General features: G+C 44.5%; 2 protein-coding genes across 3 annotated transcripts in view; one reads left to right on the top strand and one right to left on the bottom strand.

Annotated features, from left to right (window-relative positions):
• RNF24 (ring finger protein 24) overlaps positions 1–18,927 on the top strand; it is a 72,100-nt gene extending 53,173 nt beyond the window's left edge. For both annotated transcript variants that reach the window (XM_033095420.1, XM_033095422.1), the window contains exons 5-6: positions 11,153–11,232; positions 11,970–18,927. In XM_033095420.1, coding sequence (XP_032951311.1) covers positions 11,153–11,232; positions 11,970–12,108 — 219 coding nt within the window. In that variant the 3' untranslated portion in view covers positions 12,109–18,927. The remainder of the gene's footprint in view (positions 1–11,152; positions 11,233–11,969) is intronic.
• A 7-nt stretch (positions 18,928–18,934) lies between these two features.
• PANK2 (pantothenate kinase 2) overlaps positions 18,935–23,587 on the bottom strand; it is a 30,034-nt gene continuing 25,381 nt past the window's right edge. The window contains 3 exon segments of the mRNA XM_033095419.1: positions 18,935–19,126; positions 21,366–21,596; positions 23,210–23,335. Coding sequence (XP_032951310.1) covers positions 21,546–21,596; positions 23,210–23,335 — 177 coding nt within the window. The 3' untranslated portion in view covers positions 18,935–19,126; positions 21,366–21,545.

Below are 23,587 nucleotides of genomic sequence, written 5' to 3'. Positions count from 1 at the left end.
TTGTCCACCTTAAGACACATAGTCTATAAGAATTCTTTCTCATTTTATTCCTTGTGTTGCCTGTGCATGTTCATAATTTTTATTTTTAAATTTAGGGCTCTTTTTCTTCCTCCCTTTCTGAGCTTTTGAATTAGTGTTTTAAAGCAAGGACTTGGAAAGCTGTACATTGTAATACCTGTTTTTCATATAGTCTAACGTTCGTGAAGCTACATAGCCAGTCTGTTTAAAGATAGTTTGTGAAATTCTTTGAATAATAACAAAAATTGTTTATATTATTGTTGAACACTTTGGAATCATCTACTGCTCCTTTGCTCTTTCTGCATGTTTCTTATCAAAGAGTTGATATTCATAAACACCATTTTAGACCTAACCTTGGATTAAACTCAAGCGTTGATTACTGATTGACTTTTAAATTTTCCCAAAAGTTAACTTTGGCACGTGGCCAAAATTCATATGAAATAATAAAGGGAAATCTCTTTTCTATTTAGGGTTTCTTTGATGACCATAAATGAAAAGATTAAATTCTGACATACATTAGCAATTTTGAATAACCAGGTTTGTCAGGAGCAGAAGTCTTCCTTATTGGTTTGACCCATCAGTTTAGAATCTTTATCCTGAATACGTGCATTGTGTTGCATCATTGTATTAATATATCAGAGTTAGTATCCCAGCTGTACCCACCAATTGCTTTTTTTCAGAGTCTGACCAAGCTACTAATCCCGCTGTTGTTTGAAGCTATAGCTGGGAAAACCTAACCTTGCTCTACAGCTTGTTTCTAGAGGCCATCATGGATTTTTCACAATTCATTTGGTCCTTTCCAGTTGCATTTCTTGGTGATGAAACTATTTTTTGTCAAACTTTTGTATCCTTGTGCATTCCTATAGCCTAATTATACAGTGATACATAATTTAGTTCTATGTAAGTACATGGAATTTCAGTATAATTATTAGTGAATAATTATAATAATGAAAAATCCGAGATAAGCTAAATTTCCATCAGTAATGAATAAATAAAACATGATATACTGGAAGATTATCCACCAAGAGGGGGAGGGAGGGAAGGAAGGTAACCTGATCAATGAGTTATACTATGAGCTACTACTATACAGCAGGCAAAATTAGGAAGGACCTCTACTGATAAGTACATCACTCAACCTGGGAAGATCTCTAATGGGATCTTGAGAAAAGAAAGTTGCAAAGTGATATCAATGTTTATATCACATATGTAAACTGAAAGAAACACTACATTGTTCATGGGTTCATATGCATACTCCAGAGTGTTTTACTGGGTTTGAGGACACATTGATCACACAGAGAGGAGAGGGAAAGATTAGGGGACGTTGGTCAAAAGGGTAGTAGTTTTATAAGCAATGCTCTTAATTTTAAAGGAGGAAAATAAGTAAACATTAATTTTAAAATAATTTTTAAATTACTGAATATATAAAACATGTCAGACAGTATACTAAACCCTGGAGACACAAAGGAAGCATAAAATACTAATTTCTGCTCGCAAGAAGTTAGCAGTCTTGTAGAGGAGACTGTAAACGAGAAAGTCATAGAATGTGCAGGAGAGTGCTACCTGTTATCTGGAGTATACACTGCGAGGCTCTTGAGTCCAGCGTTGCATAATCACATAGCTTCTTCCTGGCACCTTGCAGACTCAGATGCCCAGACATCACCACCAGCACCACCCCCAGCTTCCGAGACACTTTGCTCTACAGCTGTGACTATGTCATTTTTAAAATTTTTTTCTACCAGTTTAAGAGTCAAGCAACACATAATACATGAAGCTAAGGAGTGATATATATAGATATTCAATACATGAAAATCATCCTGTCTTAAAACCCATAGTTTTCCCGGTTTATCTGTTTTTCCTCCATCTTTTAATAGAGGCATAGAGAAGCAGATCTCTGAAACATTTCTAGTTCTAGCCATGCAAGTGGGATAATAAATGGCATCTAATGGAGTCTCGGGGGTCAAGAGAAACAGAAAGGTGCCGTGGAAGTTATGACACACTGGGGCATGCAGGTCCTGTGCAAAGAAGTTGCCAGCACTCAGTTCTAGCTAATTGTTGCCATGGGAGAATACAGCCAAGTTGTTGTGAGATCGGGGTTTTTTCAAAAGAACCCTGCGAGTCTTCGCATTAGGCTATGATCTGCTTTCCATCTGCATTTGGTTTTTGATTTGTTCCTGATAGTGTCCCCACTCTAGTTATGATAAGTGGTTGCTTTCTCCATTAAATTTCTTTTGCACCTCTGTCAAAAGTCAAATGACCATACTTTTTTTGTGAGTCTGTTTCTGGATTCTCTATTTTGATTCACTGATTTATGTGCCTGTTTCTTCAGTCTTGATTACTGTAGCTTTATAGTAAGTCTTAAAATCAAGTAGTATGATTTCTCCAACTTTATTCTTCTTTTTCAATACTGTTTTAGCTAGTCAAGGGCCTTTGCTCTTCATGTAAATGTTAGCATCAGCTTGTCTATATACACACACAAAAAAAAAAAGTCCTGGGATTTTGATTAGTAATGCATTAAATCTACAAAGCAGTTAGGGGAAAATTGGGATCTTTACCACGTTGAGTCTTCTAATTTATAAACACGTTATGTCTTTCCATTTATTGTTTTATTTGAAGCTCTTTTGTTAGATGCATACAGATTTAGGCTTTTTATGTCTTCTTGGTGAATTGAATTTTATAATGTCCCTCTTCATCCCTGGAACTTTTCTTTGCTTTGAAATTTTTGTCTGATACTAATATAGCTATTCTAGCTTCTTTTTTTTTTTTTAAGATTTTATTGGGGAAGGAGAACAGGACTTTATTGGGGAACAGTGTGTATTTCCAGGACTTTTTATTGGGGGACAGTGGTGTGTTTTTCCCAGGACTCATCAGCTCCATCCAGGTCAAGGTGTTGTCCTTTCCATCTTTTTTTTTTTTTTTTTTTTTTTTAGGGGAGCAGGACTTTATTGGGGAACACTGTGTACTTCCAGGACTTTTTCCAAGTCAAGTTGTCCTTTCAGTCTTAGTTGTGGAGGGCGCAGCTCAGCTCCAGGTCCAGTTGCCGTTGCCGTTGCTAGTTACAGGGGGCGCAGCCCATCATCCCTTGTGGGAGTTGAACTGGCAACCTTGTGGTTGAGAACCCCTGTTTCAACCAACTGTGCCATCTGGCCACCCAGGAGCTCAGTGGCAGTTCATTGACTTCATTCTGTTGCGGAGGGCGCAGCTCGCTGGCCCATGTGGGAATCAAACCACCAGCCCCTTTGCCCAGACTCACGCTCTAACCAACTGAGCCACCCGTCTAACCCACACTCTAGCTTCTTCGGATTAATGTATGCATGGTATGTCTTTTTCCATCCTTTTATTACTTTCAGTCTACCTATATAATTATATTTGAAATGAGTTTTCTTATAGACATCATATAGTTGAGTCATGTTTTTTAATGCACTCTACCAATCTGTCTCTTAATTGGTGTGTTTAGACCATTTACATTCAGTGCAATTATTGATATGTTTGGAATTAGGTCTACCATTTTATTGTCTTCTGCTTTTCCCTCTCTTTTTTATGTATTTGTTTCCCTTTTCCTGCCTTGTTTTCAGTTATTTGAACATTTTTAGTATTCCACTTTATCTATTGTGATTTTGACTATGTTTTTGTATAATTTTTTAGTGGTTGCTTAAGGATTACAAAATAAATACTTAGAATCAATTTTTAGCACTTCAACTGGAAAGTAGGAACCTTATATCCATATAGATCCTTTTACCTTCCCCATTTATGCAGTAGCTGTCATATCACATCTATATACATTGAAAATCCCATGAGACAGTGTTACATTTTTTACTTTTTACCATTAGACATATTTTAAAGAATTTAGGAGAGGAAGAGTAGTCTGTTATATTTATCCAGATATTTACCATTCCCAGTGGTGCAATTTCCCTTCCTATGTCATATTCCTTCTATCTGATCACCTTCCTTTAGCAATTGTCTTAGAGCAGATCTGCTGGCTATGAATTCTATTCGTTTGCCTTCATCTGAGAATATCTTTATTTCACCTTCATTTCTGAAGAATATTTTTGTTGGGTATAGAACTCTGGGTTGACAGTTCTTTTCTTTCAGCACTTTTAAAATCTTGTACCACTTCCTTCTGACTTCCATGGTTTTCTGATGAGAAATTAACTGATCTTCTGTCAGTAATGCATTATTTTCCTCTGGCTACTTTCAAGATGTTTTCTTTGTCTTTAAGTTTTTAACTATTTGTTATGATGTCTAGGCATGGATTTCTTTGGGTTTATCGTGTTTGGCTTTTACTCAACTTCACAAATATGTAGATTTGTCTTTCACCAAGCTTGGAAAGTTTTCAGCCATTATTTTTGCAGATCTTTTTCCTGCATTACATTCTTGCTATCCTGTTACCCAACCAGAGAAGGCCTCATCCACCTGCTATTGCCATATGTGCCAGTCAGAACGTGCATAGCAGAATTCTGAGGCCACATCCATAGTACAGTGATATAGCCATCCACATAGCTTCTAAATTTGAACAAGTTTGGATCCATCCCTCCTTCCATCAGAGTGGCATTGCGTGTATGTATAGAAAGGAAAGGAAAACCTGCTCCCCTCTGCATCTCAGCAGCAGCTGGGATCCTAGCTGCACAAGAACCAGGAAGAGCCATCTTTAGGTCATTTTCCCAGGTCAGGCAGGTAGTGGGTGAGAAATCATGTGTCAGGCACACTGTAGCCTTGCTCTGCCCTGTGTTCCATAGGAAGTTCAGACTTGTACACTGAAAACTACAAAAGATCACTGAGTGATATTAAAGAAGAGCTAAATAAATGTAAAGACATTCCGTGTTCATGGTTTGGAAGACTTACTATTGTTAAGATGGCAGTATTCCCCAAAATACTTATAGAATCAACACAATCTCTATCAAAATCACAGCTGCCTTTTTTTTTTTTTTGGTAGAAATTGACGAGCAGATCCTAAATTCACATGGAAGTGCAAAGGACCCCAGAATAGTCAAAAACAATCTTGAAAAAGAATAACAGAGTTGAAGGCTACACATGTCCCAATTTCATTACTTTCCACAAAGCAACAATATTTAAGACAGTCTTTTTTTTTTTTTTAAGTGTGTTTTTCCAGGACCCATCAGCTCCAAGTCAAGTCATTGTTTCAATCTGGTTGTGGAGGGCGCAGCTCACAGTGGCCCTTGTGGGAATCAAACCCGCAACTTGTTAAGAGCACTGCACTCTAACCAACTGAGTTAACCGGCCGCCCCAAGACAGTCTTAATTAAGACTGGCAGATGCATAGACATACAGATCAATAGGATAGAATTGAGAGTTCAGAAGTAAACCCAGACATTTATGGTCAGTTGATTTTTTCCCCTCTTCTTCCGCCTCCCCCCCACGCCACTCTAGTTCAAGCTGTTGTTTCTCAGTCTTGTTGTGTAGGACACAGCTCCCTGGCCCATGCTGGTATAATGAGACTTGTGCTACCCCTGGCTGAGGCAGTCAGTCAGCTGCTCACAGCAGCGCATGGCAGCACGGCACTCCAACCACCGGAGCCATTGGGCCAGCCCTGGTCAGTTGATTTTCAACAAGGGTGCCAAGACAATTCCGTGGGGAAATAGTCAGTCTGTTCAACATATGGTGCTGGGATAACTAGATAACCACATGCAAAAGAATGAAGTTGAAGCCCTGCTTCACACCACATGCAAAATGGATCAAAGACCTAAATATAACAACTAAAATTATAAAACTCGAGGGTTCAGAAAGCTTCTGTGTTGGTTATCACATGGAGGTGCTGGGAGAGTGTCAAGGCCAGAGAGGACATGGACACTCTGTGCTTCTTCCCACATGACTTGCCCTATGTATCTCCATCCAGCCATTGATTTGTATCCCTTAATACTTCTTTGTTATAAATCGGTAATGGAGTGAGTAAATTGGTTTTCCTGGGTTCTAGGAGCCATTCTAGCAAATTAATCAAACCCAGGGAGAGGGGTGTTGGAACCTCCAATTTGTAGCCACTGCTTGAGCAGAAGCACAGTAACAACCTGGGCCGTGACTGGCATCTGAAATCCAAGGGGAGGGAGCAGTCTACGAGACTAAACCCTTAGCCTGTGGAATCTAATGCCAGCTGCAGCTCGTGTCAAAATTGAGTTGAATTCTTAGATACCTTGCATATGTCTGAGGATTGCTTGGTATTGTGGGTGTGGGAAGCCTCCCACCCTACCTTACACACTGGAATTGGGTTCAGGAACCCTTTTCAGTATGATAATAGCACTGTGGCTATTTTTATTAAAAGTACTTATTTTTACATTTATGTATTGAAATATTTGTGGATAAAAAGACAATGTTTGAGATGTGCTTAAAATAATTCAGCAGAAGAGCAAAAATGTGGGGGAATGGAAGACATAGATGACAATTGGGTGGCTAATAATTGTGGAAGTTGATTGATGGTTATATGGAGGCTCATTATACTATTTGCTTGACTTGTATTTTTGAAATTTGCACACTAAAAAGTTTTAAAAGTTTTTTTTTAGATGATCAGGGAAATTTTACTATAGATTATTAGATGATATCAGGGAATTACTGTAACTTTTATTAGGTGCGTAATAGAATGGTGGTTATGCAAAAAAGAAACAAACAGAAAAAAGATTGTCCACATCAGTTGGACTTGCCTTCTGAAGCATTTGTGGGTGAAATTGAAATAACATGGTATACAAGATTTATTTTAAAATATTCTGGCTGAAACAAGTGGGAAGGAATAGGTGAAACAACACTGGCAAATATGGTTATTGAAACTGCATGATGAAGGCATATAGATAGAAGTTTATTATACTATTTTTTCTACTTTTGTATATGTTAGAAATTTTCTGTAATAAAAACTAAAAACAAAAACAAAACTTCTCCCAGTATAGAGAACAGTCTCAATGCACACATCAGCCATGTACTGTTCACAATGAAAAAGGATAATGCTTTGTTTCAGTCCTGCTCTGAGAAAATTTCTGCTTCTGAGACTCCCTCTCCCTGCCCCTTCACCTGCAGCCAGGGTATGAGCTGGATCTGGGGCCTGTGGGACATCCTTGGTTAGCATGTTCACACTGGGCTTCACTTCTGGGTATCTTAGCAATTCCAATTTTCCCAGGAGCCCTAAGCCTGGTGAACATCCAAAGACTGCCAGATATTGAGCCAAGGTGGGCTGGAGTCTGAAAAAGAGATCCTGAAGGCGCGGCTGAGTGGTCTGACCTCAGAGCTCTGTGGAAACACAAAGGAATCCTGCAGAGAGAATGCCACACCATGACAGCTAATCAGCCTCCTCCCAAGAGTACATCAAATAGTGTGGAACATGGTGGCACAGGGAAAGATATAAGGTGTGGAAACAATGTACATTGGAGTCCCAGCTCTTCCACCTTCTAGCTGTGACAATCTGGAGAACTCACTTCAGTCTCAGTTTCATCTTTACACTTTTTACATAAACAAACAAATAAAAAAATAAAATTACGAAACTCTTAGAAGTAAACATAGATATAAATCTTTATGGGCTTGGATTAGACAATTTCTTAGCCATGACACCTAACAGACAAGCAACCAAAGAAAAAAAATAAATTGTACTTCATCAAAATTAAAAACTTTTGTGCCTCAAAGAACATTATCAAGACAACCCACAGGGAGAAAATATTTGCAAATCTTGTATCTGATAAGAGTCTAGTATCCAGGATCTGTAAAGAACTCTTACGACTCAGTAAAAAGCCTATAAAATAAAAATATAAGCAAATATTTTACCCTAGTCTTTTCACCCTTAACGGTCTTTTGTAGAACAAAAGTTTTTAAATCTGATGAAGTCCAATTCATGAGTTTTTTTCTTTGGTTGCTTATGCTTTAGGAATCATATGCTTCCCCGCCCCTCTTTCTTCCGCCTCCCACCCCCCCACACACACACTCTGGTTCAAGCTGTTGTTTCTCAGCGTAGTTGTGTAGGACACAGCTCCCTGGCCCATGCTGGTATTATGAGCCTTGCGCTCCCCTGGCTGAGGCAGGCGGTCGCCAGTTGTCGGCCGGCCGCTCACAGCAGCTCATGGCAGGCCTTGCAGGATGCCGGCCGCTCACAATGGCTGCTGGCAAGAATCATATGTTTTTGATGCCTATGGATGTTCAATTGCTCCACTACTATTTGTTGAAAAAGCTGTCCTTCTCCATTGAAATATTTTTGCATCTTTGTCAAAATCAGTTGGCTATCTGATAAGGGATTTGTGTCTAGAATATATAAAGAATTCTTGCTACTCAATAATAAAAAGCAAAATAACCCAACTAAAATATGGGCAAAAGATTTGAATATACGGTTCTCCAAAGAAGATATACAAATGGCCAATAAGCACAACATTATTAGTTATTAAGGAAATGCAAATCAAAACCACAGTGAGATGCCAACTTCACACCATCAAGGATAGCTATGTCAAAAAGACAATAATAATAAGCTGAAGAGCAGGAGAAACTGGAACTTTCATACACAATTGTGGAGATCTGAAATGGTGCCAGCCACGCTGGAAGACAGTTTAGTAGTTGCACAAAAAAGTTAAACAGAGTTACCAACTCTGGAGTAGCAACTCTACTCCTAGACACATATACCCACAAGAACTGAACACTCAAACAGATACTTGTACACCAGTGTGTAGAGCAACATTATTCACAATAACCAAAAGGCAGAAACAGCCCAAGTGTCCATCATCAGATGAATGGATAAACAAATGTGGTATATCCACATATTGGGTATTATTTAGCTATAAAATTGAAGCATTGATTCCTGTTACAATACGGGGGAACCTTGAAGGCATCATGCTAAGTGAAAGCAGACAGACACAAAAGACCACGTGTTACATGATGCCATTTTATGATTCTATTCCATTCTGGAAATGACCTGAATAGACAAATCCATCAAGACAGAAAGTTGATTAGTGGTTTCCAAGGACTGGAGAAGGTGGAATAGAGAGTGACTGTTCATGGTATGGGCTTTTGGGCGCAGGTGATGAAAATGTTCTGGAATTAAGACGGTAGCGATGGTTGCACAACTCTGAATATACTGAAAACTGCTGAATTGTACACTGTAACTGGTGAATATTATGGTATGTGAATTATATCTCCATTTAAAAAAGGGATGGGAACTCAGACTGGAGAAACAATCTGTTGCCAACACACTGCAAAGTAAAGCTCATTTGCAAAATATGATCTGTAAAGTTGTAAAATTAGTTTGACCCTTCAGGGAACTTCTAAGAAGTCAGATCTGAGGCTTTTCTCTTCGTGATTGCCCTTGGCTTTTGGTCACCTTTAGCACTTAACATGTCAGAATTTATCTTATTTTTTTTCAGGTGACTATCATTTTAGAATTTATTTGAAAATAACATAATAGCACGTTATAACCACTAATAATAACACCGTTTTGAAAAGGCTACAAATCTGATTTTTGATCCTGGAAAAAATAAGCAAATAAAAATGAGTGACTTGTCCAACTTCTTGCCCTTTGGTGGGATCAGCACTGACTCTCCAGCGGGCAGAGCCAGCAGTCCTATGTTTCAGGAGAAGGCTGTGCTGGGAGGGCAGCAGCTGGGAGTTTCAGGCCAGAAGCCTGTTCACACAGCCCAGGAGGTGGGAACATCTTTTTCCCTTCACACATGGACAGCTGAGGCCCATCTGTAAGATCACGCCAAGGCTGGAACTGCTAGTTTCTCATCTTTACCCACAAATTGTTCTCAACCTTTCTCCAGAAAGCAAAATGAGCTTGAAAAATAGTGCTGCCATTGCGAAATTTAAGCATGAATAAAAACAACTGGCGCTGTTACACTGCCTTGCTGCCTCCTCCGCTCTGCACCCCCAACCTGAGCGGATGACAGTCCTGTGACGGGGGCGGGGTGGGTGGTGTCTTCACTTTACGGATGAAGGGACAGAGCTTGAGAGGCATCATTATGGCAGAGGCCACACAGCTGGTGGGTGTCTGAACCAAGGCCAGCGGTCTGTCCTGCCCTCCTCCTTGCTCTCCTGCTGTCTCTCCTGCAGTAATGCCAAGTCGGGTAGGACACTTATCCATTCTCCTCCTCCCGTGAAGATCCTGTGTGCTGTGTACACAAGGCCCTGCAAGCTCCCTAGAGAAGGGTGCTGGAAGACCAACATTCACAGCACTGGCCACAGGGGACAAGAGCCATATGTCCTGTCACATAACCTAAGAAGACTGGGTTACATGTTATAGGTTATTAAACAAGTGACAAGGAGGCCATGTCAGTAGTCTGGGCAAGAAGTGGTGATGGTTGAACCAGGATCCCTGGCGATGGACAGGGAAGCAAGCAGTGAGGAGTTCAAGCTTCAGGCAGCAGGTAGAAGTGGTACAGCAGCTTGTCAGGGCAACACACCTAGGTCCCCAGCCAGGCCCAGCACTCACCAACTACACGGCCTCAGGAAATGTGGTGATTGCTCTGAGCTTCTGTTCCTTCGTCTGTAAAGTGGGTAATGTGACGATACTTGGTGTCCCTGAGCACTGATTAGTGCCCAGGAGGTAGTGGTTGGAACCCAGCCTCTGGGTGTAAAGGAGGCCTCGCTCCAAGCAGCGGGGCCTTAGCCACCTGTCAGAGAGCCATCCCGGCCCCATCTGTACATTTTCATAAGTTTAAGTTGAGAGACTCATGAATAACTTTTTATATGACACTGACAGAAGGGGAAGGCCAAAGTGAGGGGCCCCAGGAGCTATGAAAAGCATGTTACCAGAGAAAGCAGAGCCCCAGGACCTGCCCCGGGGCGTGAGCAGCCCCGCCAGGGCCTGTGCGGCTGAGCGGCCAGAGCACCCCTGCAGAAAGTCAGCCCCTTGGCGCACCACAGGCAAGTCACGTTGTGTCCAGAGAATAAACCGAAGTCAGACTCTTCTGACGCACTGAAGTCAGGGAAGCTGCCTCCTGCTTTCTGTCTTCTCCCATCTGCCCTCCATCTTTGAAGACGTGCAACAGAAAGAACAGGAGACGCTTCTTCAGAAGACCTTGCCTATTCAAACCTGTTTCTTTCACTTAATGAACTTGGGATATTGTAAATCCCTTCCCATGGCTGGGCCTCAGGGCTCTGCACTTGACTTTGTGTCCTGGGAGAGCACTTGGCAGACACTTTGCCTCATCTGTGAATTTATCTTTCAGCTCTGTGCAGTGTGTCTAGAAGACTTCAAGCCTAGAGATGAGTTGGGGATTTGTCCATGTAAGCATGCCTTCCACAGAAAGTGAGTATTGGTGTGGAATTATTTAAGGGGACCTGAGTTTGCGGCACATCGAACAACTAATGGGCTTGGTACAGTGCCAGACAAGCTTGATGGCTTCACGATTGGCCTGTAAGGCACAAAGCACCCTACAGGGTGGGACAGGTGTGTGTACGTGACATCGGGCAGGATCCGGTGGTGGAACATGACCACCATGGCAGGACTTTGGGCAGAGAGCCAGATGAGCCCACACCTCCTTGGAGCCCAGGCTATAAACAGCTGCTTACTGGAACTTTCCAACGAGAGCTTCCATTCTTAAAAACTTATTTTAATCAAAACCACAGTTATTTTAAATCACTATAAATAAGTCTGAATGTAAACGGTAGTGTGGGGGTGGCTCCCCTTTCCTGCAGACATTCATATTCCCCCCTCGCAATTTTACGTGTTCTGTATTTCTATCAGAAAATTTTATTTCTCCTACTTCCCACCACCCTCCTCAGTGTACTTCCTTCTTTAAGAAGCCGCAGATGACGAGGGTATAGCATGCTGACTGTGGCTTCTTACTGTCACCTTTTGGAAGACTGGAGGCTCTGGTTCCCCCCGAGAGTAAAGTGCAGTCTCCACTGAGTCATGGAGCCTCAGGACCTGGCTATTCACCCCACCCGGCTCTGGGCAATGCGTGTTCAGCATGTGAAGCGTGTGTGCAGGGGGCGCCCTGAGCGTGGGGCTGACATCTTCCCTTCTGTGCTCTCATTCTGCAGGTGCCTTATTAAGTGGCTGGAGGTTCGGAAAGTGTGTCCACTGTGCAACATGCCGGTTCTGCAGCTGGCCCAGTTGCACAGTAAGCAGGACCGTGGACCCCCACAGGGGCCCCTGCCCGGGGCAGAGAACATTGTATAGTTCACCACAAGGATCACACTGTTGCAGGATCCCACGTCTGCGTGGGGGCAGGAGGCACACGTGGTCTCTGTGTTTGGCTGCTCTTCCTTTGCGTCATGAAGAACTCTTGGGCCAGCTAAGCTGAGACCCAGACTTCTGGGTCTTGTGACAACCAAAGCACGCTGACACTACCCCATGTCAAGAGAAGAGGAGTGAAGGAGCCTGCGGGTTTGGCTCAAGAAACTTCATGAGAGTCTTGCTGCCTCCACTACACGCTGCCTCCCTTGTCAAGGTGAATCTTTCTCCAGCAGAAGGGAAGAGAAACAAAAGTGTGAGAGATGGGAACTGAGGGCAGGTCTTTAAAGCCACCCCTGACCCCCCCTCCCGGCCCCCCTCCCCCCCGGGACACGAGCTTCTATGCAGACTGTGCATGCCTTAGCAGCAGCAGACCCTCCCGGCAGCCCCTGAGCCAAGTCAAACCAGCAGTTACCTCAGCCGAAGCACGACCAGTTGGCAGTGGTTGGTGAGGCAGTGCCAACAAAGCTTTTCACGTTACGTTCCCTTGATAAAGCCATCTTGGAACTCAAGGGCTTTGGTTACAACAGAGCAGCAGTGGCCCTCATCACTGCTTCTCCGCTCACAACACTTGCTTATCAAATCATCTAACCTAAAACCATTAGATGTGCTTGGAAAGGCCTGGTCAGAAGCCATTTCCTCCTACGCTCCCCACTCCCTCTCCCCACCTCACCAGTGAGTCACAGCCAAGCCTCCAGCCCTCAGGAGCCCCAGCAGGAAGTGGGGCTCTGAGCCCATGCTGTCCCTGTGTGATCCAGGGGGCCTGGGCTGCTGCCCACACCCCCACATAGTGTGGCTCCAGGGTAGCTGCTGGTCTTGGCCCACTGCCAGAGTCAGGAGCCGCTGCGAGCCTCAGGCAGCTGAGAATGGCCAGTGCTCCTAGCCCCGGGACAAAGGAAGATGCTGACTCCTTGCCTGTCCTCTCCTTCCTTCCCGGTGTTCTCTCTCTTGCCCCATCTCTGTTTCTACTTCAGAGAAAATGCCTGTCATTGACTTTTTAACAATTTAAAGCATCCGAAACAAGATCCCTACGTAATTCTTTAGCCAGGGATCCACTTGAAATTGTAAATAGTTTCAGGAAGCTCCTGCAGGGCTGTTCACTCCTTGGTGTGTGCCTCAGTATTCAGACTTGTGAGAACTAATTGAAAGTGTCTTTATAAGAGAGAAATGCATGCTTGTCTTTGGCTCTTTCTGTTCAACTTTTTTCGAAATGACTCCGAGTCTGGTAGGATTCATGAAGATTGCATAGATTAGCTGTGTGAAGCAGCACTGGGTCAGGAAGAAAGTTCTTTTCCACAGCCCTGTTCTCCACCTCCTTCCATTACAGGGAGGGGTTGTCGACAGCGTTGCCTCTGCTCCGTCGCACAGGTGTGAGTGGGGCCGTTTCTCACTGGAAATAGTCCGCGTGGTATGGAGAGAGGATGGGGGAAGCATTGCTATGCCGTTCGTGGCATGTCTCCAGGAATTTTTTTCTGGAATCCAGCCTCTACCATCTTAGAATAGGAGAGGGAACCTGTCCTTGGCTCAGGCGGCTGGGGTCAGATGAAGAGGAAAATTCCCATTAGCCGAGAAAAGTGCTGGGCAGAATCCAGTTTGGAAAATTACAAATCCAGTTGGTCAGAATTGGCCGTTTCCTATGTGTGACCTATTCGTGGTGTGCCAACTGGACTGCTGCTTAAACAGGGCAAGGAAAGTGTGGAATGTTTTTATACGAAAGCCTCAGCCGTTTGGTACACGTGGACAGAGCTGTTTGTGCGTTCCTCCTCACCCCCGTTTCTGCGCGCGGTCTGTAGCACAATCGAGTTGAATGCTGCAAAGCACCCAGTTTACAATGAAATGTTTTCAGTGACCAATGTCAGAAGTAGGCTTGCTTCTGGACTAGCCTCATTGATGGCCAACACCCACCATTTTCCATGGAATGGCCTTGGGACAAATGTCATCTTGTCATTTTGGTGTTCAAATAGGAGAGAATTTTTCCCAACAAAGGAGGAATGCTTGTGTTGTTTTGCAAATTGCTTTGACTCAGTCTTTGTAGGATTACAGCCTTTTTGTGTCCCTGTGTGTCTGTCTCAAGGAGACCGTCTCACCGAGTCCCTGTATTTGTAGGGAGGTAGATTCATTGATTTCATTCTGTGACAGCTAAAGACACGTTGAGGTGGTTGGTGCACTGGACCAGAGGCTCAGAGCCCAAATAGTTCGGCCTGTGGAGGAAAGCTCGAGAGAGCTGTGCACTCTCCCCTGGGCACCAGTGGATCTGCTGTGCCCCATGAGGTGCCACTAACATGACCTCAACACTTGTGAATGTGGAGGGCTGCTTAAAATGCAGCTCTTCCACTAGGTGGGGCTGGAGGCTGGAGTGCCCACTCTGCTCGTGGTCACCTCCTTTCCTGGTTTGGTGTTCTGCAGCATGGCAGTGGCACTTGGCAGCAGTTCTGCAGCTCAGCAATACAGCCTGAATGCATTTGCCCCCCACATCTGCGTCCTCCTCCAGGACTCCTGTGGGGCACTGCTGTAACTGCATATGGCTGGGGTTTCCTTTACGTCTTCCTTTCGTTCTGATTAAAATCAGTTTTGTGTGACAGACAAGGTTGTATTTCCATCTGGACTTTTTTTTAAAGAATGAGTCAAGGATCTTGTAATACTCTTGGCTCAGGCTCACGCCTCACAGTGAGGCTGCCCTGTCCACTTCTATCTCCAAGAGTTGTCAGTGACCTTTTGTTCTTCTGTAGACATGTGGGGACTCTGATCTGCCCTTGGGCCACTGGCTATGACATGGTGATTGTGCTCCTTTGTCTTAATGCATCTTAAGCAGCTCCAAGATGGAGTGTTATTTGTGTGCATGGGTTAGTGGAGCAGAACTCAGCCCCAACTGGATTCCCCTGGTGGCTGAATCATTATCTAGTTGCTGCCAGGGGCACAACTGAATTCAGCTGGCTTTAAAAATGGAACAAATCCAGCCTGGCTTGAACCTTGGTTGTCATCTGCCACTTTGCCACAGTGTGATTTGGTTAGACTTGTCCCTGGAAGCAGGACAAGACAGAAATAGCCAGATGGGACCAGGTGGCCCATAGGGAAGTCTGGGCTGATGGATACAGCATTGCCAGATAGCCTGTTCTTCACATCTTGACAAATGAAGAGCCTTTTCCCCAATGCCAAGCTCCTTGGATCCATCAGAGGAACGACCTCAGGCCCTGCCCCTTTCCACAGCCTCCCAAGCCTGTCATCTCCATGACCTGATCCCGCTCTAAGCTCCTCATAATGGGCGTTGTGATTCCTTTTCTGAGAGTTTCTGGTATTATGAAATGCACACTGGGAAGCATCCCCAGAGCTCTGAACAGAAAAGTGCTCAGAGGGATGTGAACCCCCCTTTGCCATTCATCAGCCATGTGCCTTCCTGCCAGTGAACCTGCCTCAGTCTGTTTCCTTATCTGCCACCCAGGGACTGTAATGGTGTCTTATTGGCTCATGTGAGGATTCGCCGTGTCCAGAGCCTGGCAGGTGACAGGCCTGGGGGTCGTGGGAGCTGCTGCTAGGTAACGTCATACAGGTCGTGTGGGGCTCCTCTGTTGTCCCAGGTCTGCTGGTTCCGTCTCCATCTTCTCTAGTCACCTCCACCTGCCTTTGCCCATGGTGCTCCCCTATTTGTTCACTGCTGAACATGCCTTTTAAATTTTGAATAGGTAATCCCATCACATGGTTCACAAATCAGTCTTCCTTTCATCCCTGACCTCCAGCAAGCCCAGCTTCTCGCCCCTTGAGCACCCACTTTTGTTCCTTGTGCGTCCTTGCAGAGGTCCTCTATGCATCTACAAGTAAATACACACACGTGTGTTTCTCCTTTTTAACTCATGTGATGCTAGAGAACTGTATTCAAGGAGTATTCCTATTCATGTGGGAAGAGCAATACCAGAAGTCAGACTATCTGTAAAAGGTGAGCCCAGAACTGGGGGATGATTTTGCAATCACATTCCTTTTAAATAAGGCATGTTTATTGAGTGCAGCACACTGGAATTGTTTTTCTACACAAACTAACGTCGCCCCCCGCCACCATTCCACATATGTCCAGATAATGCAGCACAACCTGTTTCCAGACTCTTCCTGATCTGACAGGACACTCACAGCAGGCTCTGCTGTGTAGCCAGAACAGCAGTGCGGGCCTCTTGTTCAGCTCCAGCAGTCTTTGCAGTGGCCCAGACAAGCTGCCCTCCCCCCCCACCTTGGCCAGTCCCACGGGACGCCTGTCCAGCAGTGATGTCTGGCGACAACTGTCTTACTCTCTTAGGTGAGTGCGCATGTTTTTGAGGGAGGAGTTTGAGCAGCAGCAGCAACTGACTGCAGGGACATCAATCCTGGGCGGAAGGCTCAGATGTTACTAAGCAAGCAGGGGGCCTCAGAATGAAGGACAGATGTTCACGGATCGGGCTCCTTTCCCTCCCACTCGATGCACACGTAAAGAAATGCTTTCCACAGAATGTTCTTATAGCCCAACACTCTCCATTCAATGACTGAAATCACCCCATCTTTGAAAGATACTTGGAGTTCATTTTTGCCCAAAGTTAAAGCTGCTTTCTTCAAGTGGCCCTGAGTGGCAGACTCATGCCTCCCCATCCTCACCCACCTCCCCAGGGTCCTGCCACCCAGAGCAGCAGCCCAGGGCTTCCCCAGGATTACAATTTGGGCCCTTGACCTGAAACTTGAAAAGGAATTGTATGTGAAACTCCCATCTGTCACTTGATAAATCTCTGGCCCTGAGTTAGTGTCTTTCATGTTGGCTGTTACAAATTTCAGTAAAGGAGATGAACAGGTCTAAATTCACGATGGATAAAATTCAGGTAACGAGCAAATACTGGGCCATGGTTCTTTAGTATAGGTAAGATTAATGTGCTTCCATTTGAGTAACAGAAGAAAAAGCTTGTTCATCTGTCCTTTTTCCAGCTGTTTTAAAGCCCAAGTTGTTCCAAGATGCAGTTTCACTCCACTTGTAGACCAAGCATCAGCACTCTGCTTACCAATCCAGTGCTCACTTCTGTGGTTACAAAGGTCAGAGAGAACACCCTGCCTGCTCCAGGGACATGTACCTAGAAAGTGGGCCCCACCAGTGTCAAGGGACTTGTTTGTACTTTGATGAAGCTCCTTGCAGCTGTGCCAAGATAAGCCCGGAGGATCTGCCCCTTGGGCCAGCTGCACACCAGCCCCTTCCAGCTCCATTAGAGCCAGTAAGCAGGTGGGGCCAGTGTTACAAAGTCCCTTCTAGTGACCCCCGTCTTCCTGATAACTGTCTCTGGGTCTCTTGACAGGAATATGGGTAGTTTAGTTCTTATAGTTTAGCCCATTGGGGTTCATTCACTAGGTATTATATAACTCCCTCAAGAAAAGGTTTATGAAATGCTGAGCCTCAGGTTTCATAGACGTGTTTGTACACTAAGAATTCTGCAGCAGAATATTTTTAAACATTCGCAGTTTTTTGTAAGCTATATTTTTGTATATTTAATTGCTATTTTAAAATTTTAATGCATTTTTTGCTAATTACTCGTTTAAAAAATAAAACATGCATGTAATTGACTTAAAACAAATGTAAATAAAAAGCAAATTTTGAAAAATACTTCATGTTAACCGTGTACCTACTCATGGTCACCCGCACCCCCCTTAAGGCCGTGTAGCAAGAGTTGGAGAGTCCAGGTGAGTTAGTCCTGATCAAACTGAGCTGGTCACCGGCAACAGGTGATGATGATGGAGCTTCTGGCCTGTCCCGTCCTGTGGTGTGGGGTGCAGGTCCACAGTGATGAGCAAAGCACTAGGCCACGGGGAAGAGGAAGGCAGAGGCCAAGGCCCCACCGCGACCCTGGCCTCGGCTCTGCAGATGCAGCTGGACAGGAACAGTTTCCCAAATTCGATCCTAGTGCTCAAGGGGGCTGAAGCGGCAGGACCAGCCTACACCCCACCCCTCTAGCTATAGCCAACCTAGAAATAACTATTCAGTTAGGAGGAGAACCACATCTCTTGGTCCAAAGTTATGGTGCAGCAGCTGCCATTTGTTCTCACCACCCCACCCTAGGATCTCTGCAGGTCAGCTCCTTCCCCGTAGCCTGAGGGAAACGGCTCCCCTCAAGGCCACCCAAGACCGTGCAGCCCAATCTGGGCCACCGCTTATTCTCCTCTTAATGTGAGTGGCTGGAGAGCTGTTCTCCCCAGTCTCTTGAGCAGACCCCCACCCAGCCTGTCTCTGACCTCGTCCCTTTCCTTTGCAGCCTTTCCTTCTCTGCCTACCTCTTCTTATGCTCACCCCACCTTTGCAGTCCCTACATCCCCACCTACACGCACCTCATTCTCAGGCCTATTACCTCCAACCCAAATATCCAGCTGCCTATTTGCTATCCATCACAGTCCAAAACCAATGCTCCCCAATAAGCCTCAGTGCCCACAGAACCTCCCTCCCCATGTTCCATCCCCATACCCCAATACTCTCCACTGGGTCATCTACTGTTCCCACCTTTGTTTAAGCCCTCTTCCTTTCTCACCTAGACCACGACCACAGCCACCCCCACTGCTTCTGGTGGGGGGTGTGGGGGGGTCCCTCGGACCACCACATGGCAGTCACAACGGACGAGATAACTGCTGAGATAAGACGGCAGTAGCTTAGACCAGCGTGCTGGCAATGGGGACTGGAAGCTGAGTCTACGTGCACCTCCCAAGCTGGAGGGGGTGAGGAGGATGCAGGAGAGGGGACTTCTGTGCAGGGCTGGCCTTGGAGAGACAAGTAGGGGGAGGGGAGACAAGTAGGGGGAGGGGAAGGCAGTCACGGCCTTGGGGCTGGGCCTCAGAGGCAGGTGCTGGGTGAGGCACGCTACCTGGGAAACCAGAGTCAAGGTGCGTGCTGATGACTGCTTAGGGAAATCACGACTGGCCTGGGGGCTGGCAATACTGAACTGTCTTCAGAGAATAAGCTGGCAGAGACAGAAGGGCCCTGGAAGGCAGAAGGAAAAGCAAGAGAGGTCTGTATTAGAACTGAGGAATATGAGGACATGAAATGTCCATTAAATTTAATAACGAGGGCGGCCCGGTGGCTCAGGCGGTTAGAGCTCCATGCTCCTAATTCTGAAGGCTGCCGGTTCGATTCCCACATGGGCCAGTGAGCTCTCAACCACAAGGTTGCCAGTTCAACTCCTCGAGTCCCCCCAAGGGATGGTGGACTCCGCCCCCTGCAACTAGAAAACGGCAACTGGACCTGGAGCTGAGCTGCGCCCTGCCCACAACTAAGACTGAAATGACAACAACTTGAAGCTGAACGGCATCCTCCACAACTAGGATTGAAAGGACAACAACTTGACTTGGAAAAAAGGTCTGGAAGTACACACTGCTCCCCAATAAAGTCCTGTTCCCCTTCCCCAATTAAAAACAAAACAAAACAAAACAAAACAAAAAAAAATTTAATAACGACTCACTGGTGACCTATGAAGAACCCTCCCATGGAGTGACAGTGTAAGCTAAGCACAACGTGCAAAGTGAGGTCACGGAGGGAGGCAGCTCCGGAGGGCAGCTCAAGAGCCAGCTGGTAGTGGTGGGTCCGCGAGACAGAAGGGGGGCTCTTCCTGTGTGACCTCACAGGTTCACTCCTCTGTTCAACCGCGGGGATCACAAAGCATACAGGAGACGACACACCTAAAGCACTGGCAAAGCCTCATCAGGACGAGTGGGACACGGGCGTGGACTCCACGGGAAGTGGGCTGGCTCCAGCTCCTTCCCCTCTCTACCTTCCGGGAGCCCAAAGCAGAGGAGGGCCTGGGGCACTATGGTACCAGTGAGTGGGTGGTGGCACTGTCTTTGGTGGCCTTAGGGGGAAGATGAGGCCACCGAGTATGCCTGCGAGTGGCCGAGGTCAGTCAGAGGACAGGATTTGAGGTGGCTCAGGCTGAGGCCCTGGGGCGCTGCAAGGGGCGGCAGCAGGGGAGACTTGATCTCTACCCAGGGGCCCCAATTCCCATCCCCAAAGCACCCCTCCAGCTCTGTGGCCTGCACCAGGCCAGCAACACACATAACCACATGTGCCAGGGACCACGTGCAAAGGCAGCCATCCTTGGTAAACGGCCGTGCCCTCCCCGGCAGGCAGCAGCCCTAGTCTCACAGGGCCACCGGCACGTGCCTGTGCTGCCCCCACGCGGCCAACATGGGAAGCGGGAGGGATCCCAGCCGACCAGGGAGGGGAGTGACGCCAGAGCCCTTCTCCCTCTTCCTTCCTCCCTCCTCCCACAGGGACCAGCCACGCCCACCTGCGCCCTCCCAGCCCAAGGAACCTTCCCTCCCAAGACTCTCCCAGGCTAATCTTCTCGCCTGAAAAACCTAAGGGCACAAGGAGGCCGCAGCGGCTTGGGGTTTCCTTCTAGTTCAAAAGATGCTTTATACAGATGCTTCATTGCCTTCAACAGCGATGCACGCACCAAATAATACACAAAATAAGACACAAACGTTGCTCTATCTCAAGCAGAAGGTTTTTAAAATTACTCTGCACAGCAGAAAGAAAAGGTCCAAAGTCAATCTATACCGAGTCAATCTCAACATCTCGAAACCTGTCTCTCCTCACGCGGCCTTGTGAGCCAGCTGACACCTGGGGGCTGGCAAGGACCCAGACCAGGAATGGGAGAGAAAGGCAGGGCGAACCCCTCCCTGTTCCCATGAGGTAATCAATGGACACCTCAATTCCTCGCTTTCTACTAACCTGAAAGTATAACCAGATTCTCCACAGTTCTCTAAAAACATGTCAATTCTAACAGCCCTTTTTGTCTGGTTTTTAGTCTTCCAGATTACGCTTTTTGTACTAGTTTACTTCCATCAGAATTAAGAGAATTAACCTGAATTAACAGAATTAACCTGCCCAACTAAGTCTGCAGAACTTTGAAATAAAACATGTTTTTCAATACATTCACACAAAGGCTAAATGTCTACCAGAGTTAACGCACAGATGATAGCCAAGGCCAGGATGACAAAATTGTGATTAGATTACAACACACATTAGCAAGTTCAACAAGACACAAAACCAGCCAGCTGAACACCCAACAGCTCTCCCCTGATGTGGCTCCAGTGAGTAATGCTGAATTTCAAAAATACATGGCAGGTTTAACAAAGCTAAACTGAAGAGCAACTTAAACATAATAAATCCTTCTGCCATGGACATGGTCCACTTTTCATATATATATATCTTTCCTTACCGGTTACTAGTTTAAACTGAATTTTTAAGGATTTATCTTGATGACTTAGAAAAATACACTTGTCCTTTCTTGCTCTGATTCAGGTAGTACACAATCATAAAATTAAGTGAGTCTCTTAAAAAACAAAATTTCACAGATCCCATTGTGGAAGTTTCCAGGAAGCCACTCCCCACATAACAGTCAGGGGATCTTCAACAGCTCAAGGAGTGCTCCAACGGCTCCAAAATAACCCTGGGGGAAAAAAGTACACGAAAAATAAGAGCAATTTTCCTTAGAATTATTTAAATTACCATAAATATCATTACTTGTGTTATAGCCAACACTGTCCTTAATTCCTGACACCCATTTCCTATGCACCCATTTTGCTGAGCCCAGCATTTTCAATTCATGTTTTTGAGTCCACTGCTGGGAACTCAAATACTATTTCTGATCAGCAGTTGGTTGAATCCATGGATGTGAAACCCGCAATACAAAGGGCCAACTGCATTTACTAAAAAAAAAACAAAACACATACACTTGGACAAACAAACCATGCTGTTCAAGAGTCAACTATATTTCAAGCCTCAGAGAGCCTAAAATAATCAAAGTTCCAACTGTGCAGGAATCAACACTAGAGTCAGAGGCCTGAATGGAAATGGAAAACAGAGACAAACGGACCAGAAATGCTAACCAGAGAGGAAAATTAAGTCAGCAGGCAAGAGAAATGACAAAAAAATATAAAAACAGTTTCATAAATGGTTCATATAATTGATATGAAGATATAAAAAAAAAAAGTTAACCTAAGAAATTAATCTCCATGTTCTACCTAAGAAAAAACATTCACAGAGAGGTAGAAATTCAGCAGGAAGTCATACTAAATATAACATTAAGCAGGATTTCTTTTTATTCTAATATAAAGCAAAATAAAACAGATGAAAGATTATATATATAAAAGGTATAAGAAATGATAACTCAGTACCGATTTACTAATATAATAACGTTAGAAGTTAAAAAGATGACAAACTAAGCTTTTTGATACAGGGAATTTGTGTCTTTGCATTTTAGCTACGAACTTAAGCAACTTAAAAGGAAAAACTTAAAGCTACTTAGAAGAAAAAAGCAATTTCTACTTTGATTTCTGTCAATTCATATAAACAGTTAAAAAGTAAATATACACATATAATTCTGAAAAATGTTTATGACAACGGTATCTAAAAATCACAACAACACTTGAAATAGTTCAATCGCCCCACAATCAACGGGGAGAGAGAGAGTCCCTTCTGTAGCTCAGGTTCTATTTTTTCCCCAAACTGGAAAAACAGAAAGGCACTTTCCAAAATAGGATATCAGGTTGAGCAATTCAGTAATTCTTTTCCATGTTGTCATTTCTAGCCTATCTACAAATTAAGTTTTTATGATATTGTGGTTCTAGTCCTGTAATGTTTTTCACTGATCTATTTGTTTTTAGAACACACATCTTAAATGTCACAATGAACTATATCAAATACATAAAAACTGACATCAAAAAAATGAAAAAAGAACCCAGAGTAAGTGCATTTATAAAGTGCGTGCAATGGGAAAAATATAATGAACAGTTTAGAAATAAAGGCATCAGAAATACAGCTGAATGTTCACTGAGGCTTTTTTTTTTAATTGCTGAAGCTCACAATTAACCAAAAATCCTTGCATTAAATCGTGTAAGAAACAGCTTTCAAAAATTACAATCAAAGTTAAACCTCATATCATACAATCACAAAAATATTAAGAAGTCCTGCTGCCCATTTCATCTCTACTTCAAAATGCAATGCAGTGTGAGCTGTATGACCTTTATAGGTAACATTATCGCAGGAAATAAGTCTGCTTACCTCATGTTCCGAAAACAGTGCTTTCAACTGTCCCTTGGACCAATAATCCATAGCATATGCCAAAAGCCGCATTGCGATCGTATTAATTCTCAAGAAATTTCCAACAAATACCACCTGGTTAATGTTCTAAGCACATCAAAAACAAAGGCAATTAATTTTAATCTTTAATTTCTGTTCTCACATAAAAGCTACCCCAAACAGAGACCATGTGCATGGCTTTTAGCAGCAAGTTGGCATCTGATCAAGAAAAAGTATTTACACTTTATCTAATTGATCCAGGGCTACTTAAATTTGATCCCCAGACAACTCTGGACCCATTTCAAAGCATATCAGAAAATGTCACAGGAGAAAACAGATTAGGAAAGACATGTGTATTCA

This window comes from Rhinolophus ferrumequinum, chromosome 23 (assembly GCF_004115265.2).
Source record: "Rhinolophus ferrumequinum isolate MPI-CBG mRhiFer1 chromosome 23, mRhiFer1_v1.p, whole genome shotgun sequence".
In the NCBI taxonomy this organism is placed as follows: domain Eukaryota; kingdom Metazoa; phylum Chordata; class Mammalia; order Chiroptera; family Rhinolophidae; genus Rhinolophus; species Rhinolophus ferrumequinum.
Note: the sequence above shows the minus strand (reverse complement) of the source record. Positions and strands in the feature narration are given on the sequence as shown.